Source organism: Dendrobates tinctorius, unplaced genomic scaffold (assembly GCF_039654945.1).
Source record: "Dendrobates tinctorius isolate UK_male_01 unplaced genomic scaffold, ASM3965494v1 ptg000167l, whole genome shotgun sequence".
In the NCBI taxonomy this organism is placed as follows: Eukaryota; Metazoa; Chordata; class Amphibia; order Anura; family Dendrobatidae; genus Dendrobates; species Dendrobates tinctorius.
This window is the reverse complement of record NW_027361834.1, coordinates 2523518-2540193: the sequence shown is the minus strand read 5'-3', so window position 1 is coordinate 2540193 and position 16676 is coordinate 2523518. Positions and strand designations below refer to the sequence as shown.

The window sequence follows — 16676 nt, the reverse complement described above, 5'->3', positions numbered from 1 at the left end:
ATCTGCAACAATTTTGTTTGGCCCATTTATTGGGTTTTGTGTGAAATTATGTCCAATTTGCCTTTCTTTTCCTGTTTTTCTGTGGTTCCAATGCACACAAGGGAAATAAACATGCGTATAACAAAACATGTGTAATTGCAATAATTTTCTGGGAGAAATAATTAATTTTCTGGAACAATTTCAAGGGTTTCAACACTTTCGGCCATGACTGTATATAGACCTGTTAACCCCTTAACCCCCAAGGGTAGTTTTCACGTTCATGACCGGGCCAATTTTTACAATTCTGACCACTGTCCCTTTATGAGGTAATAACTCTGAAATGCTTCCATGGATCCCGGTGTTTCTGACAATGTTTTCTTGAGACATATTGTACTTCATGTTAGTGGTAAAATTTCATTCATATAACTTGCGTTTATTTGTGAAAAAAATGGAAATTTAGCGAAAATTTTGAAAATTTTGCAATTTTCCAACTTTGAATTTTTATGCCCTTAAATCACAGAGATATGGCACAAAAAAAACTTAATAAATAACATTTCCCACATGTTTACTTTACATCAGCACAATTTTGGAACCAAAATTTTTTTTTTGTTAGGAAGTTATAAGGGTTAAAAGTTGACCAGCGATTTCTCATTTTTGCAACACCATTTTATTTTTACGGACCACATCACATTTGAAGTCACTTTGAGGGGTCTATATGATAGAAAACACTCAAAAGTGACACCATTCTAAAAACTGCACCCCTCAATGTGCTCAAAACAAGAAGTTTATTAACCCTTCAGGTGCTTCACAGGAATTTTTTGAATGTTTAAAAAAAAAATGAACATTTAACTTTTCTTCACCAAAAAATTACTTCAGGTCCAATTTTTTTTATTTTACCAAGGGTAACAGGAGAAATTGGACTGCAAAAGTTATTGTGCAATTTCTCCTGAGTACGTTGAAACCTGATATGTGGGGGGGAACCACTGTTTCGGCGCATGGCAGAGCTCAGAAGGGAAGGAGAGCCGTTTGACTTTTTCAATGCAAAATTGGCTGGAATTCAGATCGGATGCCATGTCATGTTTAGAAAGCCCCTGATGTACCTAAACAGTGGAAACCCGCCACAAGTAACCACATTTTGGAAACTAGACCCCCTAAGGAACTTATCTAGATGTGTGGTGAGAACTTTGAACCCCCAAGAGCTTCACAGAAGTTTATAACGTGCAGCCGTATAATTAAAAAATCATATTTTTTCCACAAAAATGATCTTTTCACCCCCAATTTTTATTTTCCCAAGGGTAACAGGACCCTAAAAGTTATTGTGCATATTTGTCCTGAGTACGTTGATACCCCATATGTGGGTGTAAACGACTATTTGGGCGCATGGCAGAGCTCGGAAGGGAAGCAGCGCCATTTGACTTTTTTGTCTGGAATTGAGATCGGACACCATGTCGCGTTTGGAAAGCCCCTGATGTACCAAAACAGTGGAAACCCCCCACAAATGACACCATTTTGGAAACTAGACTCCCCAAGGAACTTATCTAGATGTTTGGTGAGAACTTTGAGCCCCCAAAGGCTTCACAGAAGTTTATAACATACAGCCGTACAATTAAAAAATCATATTTTTTCCACAAAAAATAATCTTTTCACCCTCAATTTTCATTTTTCCAAGGGTAACATGACCCCAAAAGTTATTGTGCAATTTGTCCTGAGTACGCTGATACCCCATATGTGGGGGTAAACCACTATTTGGGTGCATGGCAGAGCTCGGAAGGGAAGCAGCACCATTTGACGTTTTTGACTGGAATTGGGATTGGACGCCATGTCGCGTTTGGAAAGCCCCTGATGTGCCTAAACAGTGGAAACCCCCCACAAATGACACCTTTTTGGAAACTAGACCCCCCAAGGAACTTATCTAGATGTGTGGTAAGCACTTTGAACCCCCAAGGACTTCACAGAAGTTTATAATGCCCGGGCGTGAAAATAAAAAAATTATATTTTTTTCCACAAACATGATCTTTTAGTCCCCAATTTTTTTATTTTCCCAATGGTAACAGGAGAAATTGGACCCCAAAAGTTGTTGTCCAATTTGTCCTGAGTATGCTGATACCCCATATGTGGGAGAAAACTACTATATGGGCACACGCCGTGGCTCGGAAGGGAAGTAGTGACGTTTTGGAATGCAGACTTTGATGGAATGGTCTGCGGGTGTCATGTTGCCTTTGGAGAGCCCCTGATGTACCTAAACAGTGGAAACCCCCCACAAGTGACCCCATTTTGGAAACTAGACCCCCCCATGGAACTTATCTAGATGTTTATAACGCCTGGGCGTGAAAATAAATCCTATTTTTTTCCAGAAAAATGATATTTTTGCCCCAAATTTTTTATTTTCCTAAGGGTAACAGGAGAAATTGGACCCCAAAAGTTGTTTTGCAATTTGTCCTAAGTAGGCTGATACCCCATATGTGGGGGTAAACAACTGTTTGGGCGCATGGCAGAGCTTGGAAGGGAAGGAGCACCATTTGACTATTTCAACGCAGAATTGGCTGGAATTGAGATCAGACGCCATGTTGCATTTGGAGAGCACCTGATGTGCCCAAACAGTGGAAACCCCCCCAATTCTAACTCCAACCCTAACCCCAGCACATCCCTAAATCTATTCTCAGCCCTAGCCCTAGCCCTAACCCTAATGGGAAAATGGAAATAAATACATTTTTTTAATTTTATTATTTTTCCCTAACTAAGGGGGTGATAAAGGGGGGTTTGATTTACTATTTATAGTGGGTTTTTATGTTTGGCAGCTGTCACACGCTAAAATACACTTTTTATTGTAAAACTAGTTTTTGCATCACCACATTTTGAGAGCTATAATTTTTCCGTATTTTGACCCACGGAGTCATGTGAGGACTTATTTTTTTGCGGGAAGAGTTGACGTTTTTATTGGTACCATTTTCGGGCACGTGACATTTTTTGATCACTTTTTATTCCGATTTTTTAGACACAGAATGAACAAAATCCAGCGTTTCTTGAATTTATTTTTTTTTGGGGGGGGCGTTTACACCGTTCCACGTGTGGTAAAATTGATAAAGCGGTTTTATTCTTCGGGTCAGTACAGTTACAGCGATGCCTCATTTATGTCTTTTTTTAATGTTTTGGCGCTTTTATGCAATGAAAACAATTTTATATAAAAAATAATTATTTTTGCATCACTTTATTCTGCGAGCTATAACTTTTTTATTTTTTCGCCGATGACGCTGTATAGTGGCTCGTTTTTTGCGTGACAAGATGACGTTTTCAGCGGTACCATGGATATTTATATCCGTCTTTTTGATCGCGCGTTATTGCACTTTTTGTTCAGTGGTATGACAATAAAGCATTATTTTTTGCTTTGTTTTTTATTTTTTAAGGGGTTTGCTAAGTGGGTTAACTAGTGGGACAGTTTTATAGGGCGGGTCTGTGATAATCAGCTGACATCCGGCCGCGATCAGCTGCGCTCCCCCCGTGAGCGCCGCTGATCGCTATGACGTACTATCCCGTCCCTGGGAATTAAGTCCCAGGGCACATGGACGGGATAGTACATCCTATGGCAGAAAGGGGTTAATACTGTATATAGTTGGCCTGCTTATTGAGAGTAAGGTGCTCATCCTAGACTTCATTTATTCCAATGATAAGTGTAATGAAAGATTCCTATCAATAGGAAGCTACTTTCTGCTCTTTTGGCCAGTGGGTCCCTATGCAGATGAACAAGCTGCACTTATGATTTTTTTAATCCTTGGTCCACCTATTTGTAGGATAATCATGTAAAAGTCATGCAACATTTAAAGTCAATATGAAAATATTTTGTTTCACCTTTATGTAGCTGGAATACTCTACTACAATAATAGGAACATAATGCACAACAGTTGTATATTGGAACTCATAGAACATTCCTTAAAGGGGTATAGCCATCTCTGAGATCCTATCCCCATATGCAGAAAGTTGCTTACCCCATGTGCAGGCATTGCAGTAGATTAGGTATCCATGGTACCGACCACTCATATAGTGACAGGTAGTTAGTTAGTTGTTAGTGGTTGTAACCATGGATACCTAAGCTGCTGCAATACCTGCACATGGGGTAAGACATAGCGAATCAGAAGAACTATACTACATTTCTAATTGGAGGTATTTGCTAATATTATTTTTTTACACCTACTACATATTGGGATAGGATTTTGGAGATGGGAATACCTCTTTATATATTAGTCAAATTAACATACAATAAAAGGTACATGGTGCATGACTTGCTCATTTTGGTATAATTTTCCAGATTTGGTTCCTTTGGCTATAATGACATGGTTTAATGAATAGAAGTGTGTTGCCAGTCTGTGTTTTCCTTGGTGCCATGCATTTGCCAGTAGAAATATGAATCATCAATCCAGCCTGCAAAAGAAAATAATATCACATAATGTATATTAAGTAGAATTTATAAAAAATGCAATTGATATAAAATGGACTTCTGTATTATTACTTAAAGAATAACCAATATTTTAATTTTTGTTTCATGCATCAATAGTACACATGAAAATAAGCAACTTTGTAATATATCTCATCAGAAAAATCTGCTTCTTTCTCCACGAGAATTTATCATTGTTGTCACGATCGACGTGTGACTGGATACACCGCCTCCAGCAGGGCGAATTTAAATAATAAGACGTGCAGCCGGATATACTGCCTCCAGCAGGCGAATTTCAGAAACACATGTAAAACCGGATCCACCACGTCCAGCAGGGCAAATTTAAATAATAAGGGGAAACACCAGGGAAACAATAACAATGGTGGGCCCTGCGATAGGGAGAAGGGACATGGAGACCTCCTGCACTCCCCTGAGTCAGTGTCTCTACACTCTTACTGATCCCTAGGCCGGTTCCGCACCCGACGCTGCTCAGGATACCTTTAAACCCTAGCTCGCCCTGCACCTACCCCTTTCTAGTGTAATGGCCGGTGCAGAAACGAATCCCACCACTGCACTGAAACACACACAAGGGAAAGTGACAAAACAGGGAACACCACTTAGCTCTGCTCTGTTGCTCTTGCTCCTAGCAAGAGTTCACCACCAGAATGCAGCTTTTCCTCCAGATTTGCTGCAACCTCACCAGGCCTTGTCAGTGCTGCAAGGAACTCTCTCACTAGCTCCTTCCTCCACCAAGGATGGTTAGAAATGAATACTAACACCAACAATCAGTGAGAGCACATGACACACCTTTATAGTAAGCCAGAGGAATCACACCTGCTTAATTATCATGTGCAATGACACTTACCACCACCGGGGGCAAACTAAACTGAAACTACAAAAGTGCAATGACCCTAATGGCCACCTGGGGCAAAACTAGGAAAAAGACACCACTGTGTAATAACCCTTAATGGCCACCGGGGGCAAAACCAACCCTGAGCAAACAGCTCACAGAAAAAAAGGTTACTTGTGTTTTTATCTGACATGATCCAGCATGGATCATGACAATTGTCATGGCAGTAACTTGCATGCCTCCTCTGAGTCGCCCTACTCACCATGGTCACCATGCGGCTTCTCCTCATGTCAGGCCGTGTCTCACTGAATTTGCCATTTGCAGCACTTCTCAGCACTGCTGTATCAGCATGCAGTTTCCATGTGGCCTTAGGCACGCATTGCCAGTCTCTGCAGGAATTTAACCCTGCTGTGTACTGCAGAGATTAGGTTCCCTGACCTATACCTTCCCAGCAGGGTCTATATTAGACAGCTCCTCCCACCACTCTCTGCCTGAACATTGGTTCCTAGCCTGATAGCACCTTGTTTATGCATTTCTCCATATTCTGTCTACCGTTATTGACCTGGCCTGTTTACCCGCTCTGTCTGACTTTTCCATCCCTTACTCAAGCTTTGCACTGTGAACCCGTGTTGCCTGCCTCAACCAATGACCATCTGATTACATTTCTGTCTCATCGTCCTGTACCTCGTACCCACGCCTCTGACCCTCTGGTCAGCAATGGCAGTCCCAGGGACTGACCTGATACCTAGCAACTACCTGCAGTCTGGCCTATCCTCACCACTAGAGGCCCTAGTGAAGACCCAGTAGACACTTAAAGGGGTATTCCCATCTCCAAGATCCCAGCCCAATATGTAGTAGGTGTAATAATAATATTAGCAAATACCTCCAATTAGAAATGTAGTATAGTTTTTCCTATTTCGCTATGTCTCTTTCCTCATTTACAGGGCATTGCAGAACCTTAGATATCCATGGTTACGACCACTGATATAGTGACAGTTACTTTGCTAGTTGCTGTTGGTCGTAATCATGGATACCTAAGGTCCTACAATGTCCTGCACATGAGTATAGAGACATTTTCACGTGTACTATTGATTTATGTAATACAAATTATAAGTATTACTGTTAGATGCTCAAAGATTCATAGTATGGTGACAAACATTTGCAGTAATAATGAAGATATTAACACTAATAAGCCCAAAAGTGTATTTTTAATAGCAGAACAAAATAAAAAAGAAATAAAAAACAAAACAGCAGAGTGCAATGTATTCATCGTACGGTACGCTCAGAAAGTATTGCTGAGTCTAACGTACTTCTCATAGGAAGGAGAAAACTTAAAGGAAACAGATGGTGAACAAGGACTGGACAGCATAATAACAGTACAGAAAGTTTGTCAGGGCTTGAAGGAATTCTCCGGAAAAAGAAAAAAAATCAAGGAACTGTCATTTTAAATAAATTCCTAAATACATTTAATTAGCAAATCACGACTGTTTTGCCTAGAGAGATAATTACTATAGAATTGAAATGGCAGCCATCTTGTTACTGTCAGGAACACCGCACTGCACTTGCTCACTGAGCCAGTGCGTGTGCCCTGAGTACAAAAACAGTGCTCAAAGATACCTGTGGAGCGGGGCAGCAGCGGTGATGATGCATGCTTCAGACTATCAGGACCTGAAGCACGTGACTGCTGCGGGCGTGACCTAAGCTCCACAGAGCTAGGAGCTGCAGGGAAAATCCTAGAAAGGTAACTACGGTACAAGTTACCAAGGGGCATAGACAGGGACGTAAACCAGATAAAGCCGGGTCAAAGCACGAGATAGCAGGACAGTACCAAAGGGTTAGACAGAACGAATAGTCAGGATGTAGCAATAGATCAGAAAACCAGAACTGGCATTGGACGGTACAATAGGGACAAACTGTAACGGACTAACAATAGCCAAGCCAGGAGGTCAGAACCGGAGAAGACAATAGTACCAAAACGAGAGACGGAGTACAGAGTGAGGGGACAGACCGGGTCATACACGGGAATCAAACAAGCAATGCAGTATACACGCACACCATGGGGGTCAGACACACAGCCAGAATACCAGTATAGCTGACACGGAATCCTAGTCTGGAGTGAGTATAAATACCCCTCCCAGAACCAAAGAGAGGCCGGCAAAAGTTAACCCTATGAGAACAGGACATTAACCATGTCCTAACCATGACAGTACCCCCCTCTTAATGGGGGGCCACTGGACCCCCAGGTTTCTTAGGGTATCTGGCATGAAAAGCCCGCACCAGTCAATCAGCGTGCACCGAACTGGCCGGAACCCATGACCAATCCTCAACGGAATATCCCTTCCAATGAATAAGGTACTGAAGTCTCCAGCGCACCCACCGTGAATCAATGATGCGCCCTACCTCATACTCCAGTTGACCCTCTACCAACACTGGTGGAGCCACAGATGAGGGATCGTCTCTAACTGTCCCCACAGGTTTTAATAGGGACCTGTGGAAGACGTTAGATATTTTGAAGGAGGTGGGCAACTGTAATCTTTATGCCACCGGGTTGATCACCTCTACAATCTTGTATGGGCCAATAAATTTGGGCCCAACTTCATAGAGGGTATTTTAAGTTTGATGTTACGGGTGGACAACCAGACTTTTTCCCCCACTGTTAACGCAGGAGCCAACCCCCTCCTCCTGTCCGCAAAATGTTTGTACTTCTTCTGGGCTTTGGAGATGTTCCCCTGCACCTCCCTCCAGAGGGTTTTTAACTGTTGTACCATCCCCACGGCACCAGGGCAATCCGAATCCATACGGGAAAATTCCCCAAACTGCGGAACAAACCCATAATTGACCTGAAAGGGAGACTTTCCGGTAGACTGATTAAGACGACAGTTGAATGCAAATTCTGCCATGGGCAATACCTCACACCAGTCTTCCTGTCTGGAGGAGGCCAGGTACCTCAGAATCTGCTCCAACGACTGGTTGGTGCATTCAGTCTGTCCATTGGATTCCGGGTGATAGGCAGAGGAGAATGACAACGTGACCTGTTGTGAGCTCATTTTCGGGTTTGCCTCTGGCTTCTGGTGAGGGTTATGGAGCTGGCTGTGCTGACAGAGGAGTAGTGAGTTCTCTATCTGGACTCCCTCTGTTGGTGAAGGGAGGTAATGAAGCTGATCTAAATGGCAGAGACCGGCCACCTGAGGAAGAGGACTGCGATTGGACATCAGGAGTTTCTGATTGGATTTAAGGCAGCCGACTCCCTAGTTTCTTGCTGGTGATTTTTCCTGACTGTGGCTTCTGGTTTCCAGTTTGGTTCCTGCCTTCTCAAAGCTAAGTGTTTTTGCTAATGTTCACACTTGATTTTGTTGGTCTGTTCAGTTTTTTGTGTGTTCAGCCAGCCCTGGCTGGGACTGGGCTGAATCCCCATTTTGTCTCTGATCAGTTGATCTCTTTTGCTCTGTCTTCAGAATATACCTGAGTGCTGATATAGGGAATTGAAGTCTAGCGACTTCAGGGCTTTTTTTTTTCAGATGTGTTGGACATTTTGGCAGGGTTTTTTGCGTGATTGCAGACAGCAGCTTTTCTTTCCTGTCCTTTCTAGTTAGTGAGGGCCCAATCGTTTGCTCAGCCTATCTTTCTATCTGTGTTTGTGTTTTCATCTTGTTTCACCGACAATACATGTTGGGGGCTGTCTATTGCTTTGGGGTCTGCTCTGGGGCAGTTTAGATTTTCCCTTTCTTTCTTTAGGCTTATTTAGTTCTCCGGCCGTGACGAGGCATCTAGGACCACCGTAGGCACGTTCCACGGCTACTGCTAGTTGTGTGGATAGGATCAGGGGTCTGCAATCCGCTAGTTACCAACGCTCCGGTTTTCTGGGCTTAGCTTGCTTTTTGTTTTTTCCTCCTCGGTGACTCATTCATAACAGTGACCCCCAACTTCATACAAAACGCTCTCCAAAACCTGGCCACAAATTGCACACCCCTGTCCGACACCACGTTCACAGGCACTCCATGCAATCGAACAATGTGCTGTATAAACAAGCGGGCCAAGGTTTCAGCAGATGGTAACACAGGTAATGGCACAAAGTGGGCTTGCTTAGAAAATCTATCAACCACTACCCATACCACTGAGTTGCCCTTGGAAGATGGAAGATTAGTGATAAAGTCCATGGACAGGTGTGTCCATGGTTTATCCGGAATTGGCAAAGGCACCAATTCCCTGGCCGGCAGGACCTGAGAGCTTTTAGAGCATGCGCACACCCCACAAGTATTTACAAACTTTTTTACATCAGTACCCATAGAGGGCCACCAAAAACCCCTAGCTACTGCCCACTGGGTAGCTGCAATACCAGGGTGTGCACTTAACACAGAATCATGAAATTCTTGAAGGAGTGTGAGACGGAATTGTTCGGGTACAAACAATTTACCTGGGGGTTTATTCCTGGGAGCTTGTGCTTGTGCTTCCAGAATCTCTCTCTGTAACTCAGAGGAGATTTCAGCTACAACCACTCCGGGTTGAAGAATGGAGGAAGGAGGTTCTGGAGAGGACACAGAATCAACACTTCGGGATAAGGCATCTGCCTTTACATTTTTAGACCCTGGTCGAAACGTGATGGTAAAATGAAATCGAGAAAAAAAAAGTGCCCACCGAGCCTGTCTGGGGGTCAATCTCTTAGAAGACTCGATATAGGCCAGGTTTTTATGATCAGTGATGACCGTAATGGGATGAGCGGCCCCCTCCAAAAAATGCCTCCATTCTTCGAAGGCCAATTTAACCGATAACAATTCCCTGTTACCGACATCATAGTTTCTCTCGGCCGAAGAGAACTTCTTAGAGAAAAAGGCACACGGTTTGAGGTTAGTCAGGGTAGAGGGGCCCTGTGACAATACTGCCCCCACCCCCACCTCTGAAGCGTCGACCTCGACGATAAAAGGTCTTGACGAATCGGGTTGTACCAACACAGGGGCTGTGGTAAAACACTTCTTTAATGTAAGGAAGGAATTTTTTGCGGCCACGGACCAATTTTTTACATCTGCCCCTTTAAGAGTGAGGTCCGTAAAGGGTTTCACCACCTGCGAGAACCCTTTAATGTACTTCCTATAATAATTAGCGAAGCCCAGAAATCGCTGCAACCCTTTCAGATCATGAGGCTGCACCCAATCGGTAATGGCCTGAACCTTGCCTGGATCCATGCGGAATCCCTCCCCGGATACAATTACACCCAGAAAAGACAGTTCTTGCACAAAAAATGAGCACTTCTCCAGCTTAGCATATAAATGGTTCTCCCGGAGTCTCATAAGAACCGTACGTAAATGGTGTAAGTGTGACTGACTGTCCTCAGAGTATATCAAAATGTCATCCAAGTAGATGACTACATAACGCCCAATCAAGTCAGAAAAAACAACATTAATGAAATCTGAAAAACAGCAGGAGTGTTAGTGAGGCTGAAGGGCATAAGCAGGTTTTCAAACAGCCCCTCAGTTGTCAGGAACGCTGTTTTCCATTCGTCCCCCTCCCGGATCCTTATAAGGTTATAAGCCCCTCGTAGATCGAGCTTAGAAAACCATTTGGCCCCCGTGAGTTGGTTGCATAGATCAGGAATCAATGGGAGAGGGTACGTGTTCTTAACAGTAATTTTGTTCAGTTCCCGAAAGTCGAGGCACGGTCGCAACCCACCATCTTTTTTCTTTACAAAGAAACACCCCGCTGCCACGGGTGAGACCGAGGGCCGAATATGCCCCTTGTGAAGGCTCTCTTTGATGTACTCTTTCATAGCTTGGCGCTCAGGCCTGGACAAATTAAACAAACGAGCCTTGGGTAATTTGGCTCCAGGTACTAAATCGATAGCACAATCAAATGGTCTACGTGGTGGGAGCGCCTCAGCCTCACTTTCAGAAAACACGTCTTCAAAGTCTCTCAGGTACTCTGGAATACCCTCCAGACCGACAGACGACACAGATACAGATCTTATCGGATTGACAAAAGGAACCGGGTTACAACACAGACCTTTATCATTACATCCCCATCGGATGATCTCCCCCTTCACCCAATCAATGAGAGGATTGTGACGTTGCAACCAGGGTATCCCCAATACCAGTCCTGCAGGCAGATTATTCATAACGAAACAACTTAACCTTTCCACATGAGTGGAACCCATTTTCATAGAAAAAACTTCAGACATAAAGCAAGTTCCATCCCGGGTAAGAGGGGATGAATCCACAGCCACAATTTTAACAGGGTCTTTTAACCTGACTGTCCCTATCTTATTAAGAGTCACAACTTGGGCATCAATCAGATTAATGGAGGAACCACAGTCAACAAAGGCAGTGGTCATAACAGGACCGCCAGCAAGTTCCAATTCAACCTAGAGCACAATCTTTGTACATGAGAAAAAATGTACCTGGGAGTCTGGACAACCTCCTCGATTGTTGCCCAGACTCAGTCGTTTCTCTGATGATTTCTCTGAAGAAGGGCAGGAGGGGCAATTCCTTTTCCAATGTTCAGAGGCTCCACAGTAAAAGCATAGCAGATTGTCTCTACGGTGCCTTCCCTCTTTCTCCTTAACCGAGACTGACCCAACCTCCATGGGCTCAGATACAGGTGTAGTGTCACACAATTTGGGGTACAAGGGAGACTCTTGTTGCATCATTCCTCTAGCACGGAGTCTCCGGTCCATATGGACCACCTGCATCATGGCATCCTCCAGGGTATCAGGGGGAGGATGTAATGCCAGAGCGTCCTGCAGACGGTCAGACAGGCCCCTGCAGAACAACCCCCTCAGGGCGGAGTCGTTCCAGGATACTTTGGCGGTCCAACGTCTAAACTCTGAGCAGAACCATTCAGCATAGTGCCTCCCCTGTGTCACACTCATCACCATATCCTCTGCCAGACATACTCTATCAGGCTCATCATAAATGTGCCCCAGAGCCTCAAAGAACAAATTCACAGACATACGTTCAGGAGCAGAGGAAGAGAGAGAGAAAGCCCATGCCTGTGGAGCCCCCCGAAGTAGGGAAATGACGACCCCCACCCTCTGGAACTCATCCCCGGAGGAGCGGGGCCTCAGAGAAAAAAAAGCTTGCATCCTTCTCTGTACGACCTGAACTCCTTTTTATCCCCTGAGAAAGGGTCTGGCAATTTGACCGGAGATTCGGGGGATGCCAATGACACATGTCTATACCCAGCACTAAGAGCCCCTGCAGCGACAGCCCCCTGCACAGTATGCACCAACTGTTGCTGGATATGGGCCATTGTGCGCTGTTCCCCATTAAGTTTGTGGAACATTTGGATCAGGTGCTTGACCTGATTAGCCAAAGCTTGTATGGGATCCATGAGGATAACACACTTTTTTTTTTCTTCAGAGGAAAAAAAAAACTGAAATGGTCAGCTATAATGTCAGGAACACCGCACTGCACTTGCTCACTGAGCCAGTGCGCGTGTCCTGAGCACAAAAACAGTGCTCAAAGATACCTGTGGAGCGGGGCAGCAGCGGTGATGATGCATGCTTCAGACTATCAGGACCTGAAGCACGTGACTGCTGGGGGCGTGACCTAAGCTCCACAGAGCTAGGAGCTGCAGGGAAACTCCTAGAAAGGTAACTATGGTACAAGTTAGCAAGGGGCATAGACAGGGACGTAAATCAGATAAAGCCGGGTCAAAGCACGAGATAGCAGGACAGTACCAAAGGGTTAGACAGAGTGAATAGTCAGGACATAGCAATAGATCAGAAAACCAGAACGGGCAATGGACGGTACAATAGGGACAAACTGTAACGGAGTAAAAATAGCTAAGCCAGGAGGTCAGAACCGGAGAAGACAATAGTACCAAAACGAGAGACGGCGTACAGAGTGAGGGGATAGACCGGGTCATACACGGGAATCAAACAAGCAATGCAGTATACACGCACACCAGGGTGGTCAGACACACAGCCCGAATAACAGTATAGCTGACAGGGAATCCTAGTCTGGAGTGAGTATAAATACCCCTCCCAGATCCAAAGAGAGTCCGACAAAAGTTAACCCTGTGAGAACAGGACATTAACCATGTCCTAACCATGACAGTTACGCTGACATAAACAACCTAGAAGGCCAGGACAGGAGCCTGTGAGCAGGTGCAGGAGGAGCTCTGCTGCTGGGATCTGGTGATACTTATATTGTTATTTAGAGAGACAGGGCACACAGCAGTGTGAGCGGCCTCTTCTTACCTCAGCAGTTCTGGTATCTCCAGTAGTATTACTGGAGCACATCTCCTTACATATAAAGGAGAGCGGAGCTTCCTTCTGCACCTACTCACAGGCTCCTGTCCTAACATTCTAGAACAGGTTTCTCTCAGTGAAACAAGGCGGACGCCATTTTAATTCTCCACTGATTATCTCCTTAAACTAATTAAATGTATCTAGGAATACTGTATATTTATACTGACATTTCCTGCAGTTATTTAGATTTTTCTGTTCCTGGAGAATCCCTTTAAGGCTGGAATTACACCAGAGTATGGCATCCGACCCTATAACCTAATGACTAGAGTTGAGCGAAACGGGTCGAAAAAATTCAAAAGTCGCCGACTTTTGGCAAAGTCGGGTTTCATGAAACGAAACCCGACCCTAGGATAAGGTCGGCCACGAGGTCGGCGACTTACGCGCCAAAGTCGCGTTTCAAAAGTTTGTTTTGCGCTCTTTTTCAGCCAATCAGGATCCATGGACACTGTGGGCAACGTGATGACATAGGCACGGGTCACCACCATCTTTCAGAAGGGCATGCAAGTGATTGGCTTGCTTTGGTGGGCGTCACAGGGGGTATAAAAGGGCGTGCACGCCGACCGCCATCTTACTTCTGCCGATCTCAGTATAGGGAGAGGTTGCTGCTGATTCTGTAGGGAGAGCGTTAGGCAGGGAAGAAGACCAAAAAACTGCTTCTGCTGCTAGCGATTTGGCCTGCACAACACACCAGTCACTGTGTGTGCAGTGCAAGGGGAGGCTATATAGTGGTGTATCAGTGGTGTTGGTTGTTGGGCTGCCTTCTAAGGCTTCCTGACAGGCTGGCATTGCTGTTTACCCACTGCTCCGCAAACTGCTTTTTTAAAAGCAATCCAATCTCCCTTATCCTCTAGTCACTTTGGTCACAGCTGTGCCATCGAGCCTGTCACATAGCGCTCAGATATTCATTGGGCCTCAAACTGCTTTTTTAAAAGCAATCCCATTTTTTTTTTTTGTCCTGCTGAGAAGAAAATAAAACTGCTTCTGCTGCTGATAGCAATTTGGCCTGCACAACACACCAGTCACTGTGTGCAGTGCAAGGGGAGGCTATATAGTGGTGTATCAGTGGTGTTGGTTGTTGGGCTGCCTTTTAAGGCTTCCTGACAGGCTGGCATTGCTGTTTACCCACTGCTCCGCAAACTGCTTTTTTAAAAGAAATCCAATCTCCCTTATCCTCTAGTCACTTAGGTCACAGCTGTGCCATCGAGCTTGTCACATAGCGCTCAGATATTCATTGGGCCTCACACAATCCAAAAGTGTCCAGTGTCCAAAAGTGTGTGCAGAGATTCAAACTCTCACTTATCCTCTAGTCACTTAGGTCACAGCTGTGCCATCGAGCTTGTCACATAGCGCTCAGATATTCATTGGGCCTCACACAATCCAAAAGTGTCCAGTGTCCAAAAGTGTGTGCAGATATTCAAAATCTCACTTATTCTCTAGTCACTTAGGTCACAGCTGTGCCATCGAGCCTGTCACATAGCGCTCAGATATTCATTGGGCCTCACACAATCCAAAAGTGTCCAGTGTCCAAAAGTGTGTGCAGAGATTCAAAATCTCACTTATTCTCTAGTCACTTAGGTCACAGCTGTGCCATCGAGCTTGTCACATAGCGCTCAGATATTCATTGGGCCTCACACAATCCAAAAGTGTCCAGTGTCCAAAAGTGTGTGCAGAGATTCAAACTCTCACTTATCCTCTAGTCACTTAGGTCACAGCTGTGCCATCGAGCTTGTCACATAGCGCTCAGATATTCATTGGGCCTCACACAATCCAAAAGTGTCCAGTGTCCAAAAGTGTGTGCAGAGATTCAAACTCTCACTTATCCTCTAGTCACTTAGGTCACAGCTGTGCCATCGAGCTTGTCACATAGCGCTCAGATATTCATTGGGCCTCACACAATCCAAAAGTGTCCAGTGTCCAAAAGTGTGTGCAGAGATTCAAAATCTCACTTATTCTCTAGTCACTTAGGTCACAGCTGTGCCATCGAGCTTGTCACATAGCGCTCAGATATTCATTGGGCCTCACACAATCCAAAAGTGTCCAGTGTCCAAAAGTGTGTGCAGAGATTCAAACTCTCACTTATCCTCTAGTCACTTAGGTCACAGCTGTGCCATCGAGCTTGTCACATAGCGCTCAGATATTCATTTGGCCTCACACAATCCAAAAGTGTCCAGTGTCCAAAAGTGTGTGCAGAGATTCAAAATCTCACTTATTCTCTAGTCACTTAGGTCACAGCTGTGCCATCGAGCCTGTCACATAGCGCTCAGATATTCATTGGGCCTCACACAATCCAAAAGTGTCCAGTGTCCAAAAGTGTGTGCAGAGATTCAAACTCTCACTTATCCTCTAGTCACTTAGGTCACAGCTGTGCCATCGAGCTTGTCACATAGCGCTCAGATATTCATTGGGCCTCACACAATCCAAAAGTGTCCAGTGTCCAAAAGTGTGTGCAGAGATTCAAACTCTCACTTATCCTCTAGTCACTTAGGTCACAGCTGTGCCATCGAGCTTGTCACATAGCGCTCAGATATTCATTGGGCCTCACACAATCCAAAAGTGTCCAGTGTCCAAAAGTGTGTGCAGAGATTCAAAATCTCACTTATTCTCTAGTCACTTAGGTCACAGCTGTGCCATCGAGCCTGTCACATAGCGCTCAGATATTCATTGGGCCTCACACAATCCAAAAGGGTCCAGTGTCCAAAAGTGTGTGCAGAGATTCAAAATCTCACTTATTCTCTAGTCACTTAGGTCACAGCTGTGCCATCGAGCTTGTCACATAGCGCTCAGATATTCATTGGGCCTCACACAATCCAAAAGTGTCCAGTGTCCAAAAGTGTGCGCAGAGATTCAAACTCTCACTTATCCTCTAGTCACTTAGGTCACAGCTGTGCCATTGAGCTTGTCACATAGCACTCAGATATTCATTGGGCCTCACACAATCCAAAAGTGTCCAGTGTCCAAAAGTGTGTGCAGAGATTCAAACTCTCACTTATCCTCTAGTCACTTAGGTCACAGCTGTGCCATCGAGCTTGTCACATAGCGCTCAGATATTCATTGGGCCTCACACAATCCAAAAGTGTCCAGTGTCCAAAAGTGTGTGCAGAGATTCAAACTCTCATTTATCCTCTAGTCACTTAGGTCACAGCAGTGCCATCGAGCTTGTCACATAGCGCTCAGAT

General features: G+C 44.7%; 1 protein-coding gene across 1 annotated transcript in view; it reads right to left on the bottom strand.

Annotated features, from left to right (window-relative positions):
• Positions 1 to 3812: 3812 nt before the first annotated feature.
• The window catches only part of GALNT15 (polypeptide N-acetylgalactosaminyltransferase 15), a 66054-nt gene continuing 53190 nt past the window's right edge, over positions 3813 to 16676 (bottom strand). The window contains exon 10 of the mRNA XM_073550724.1: positions 3813 to 4395. Within this exon, the coding sequence (XP_073406825.1) occupies positions 4261 to 4395 (135 nt within the window). The 3' untranslated portion in view covers positions 3813 to 4260. The remainder of the gene's footprint in view (positions 4396 to 16676) is intronic.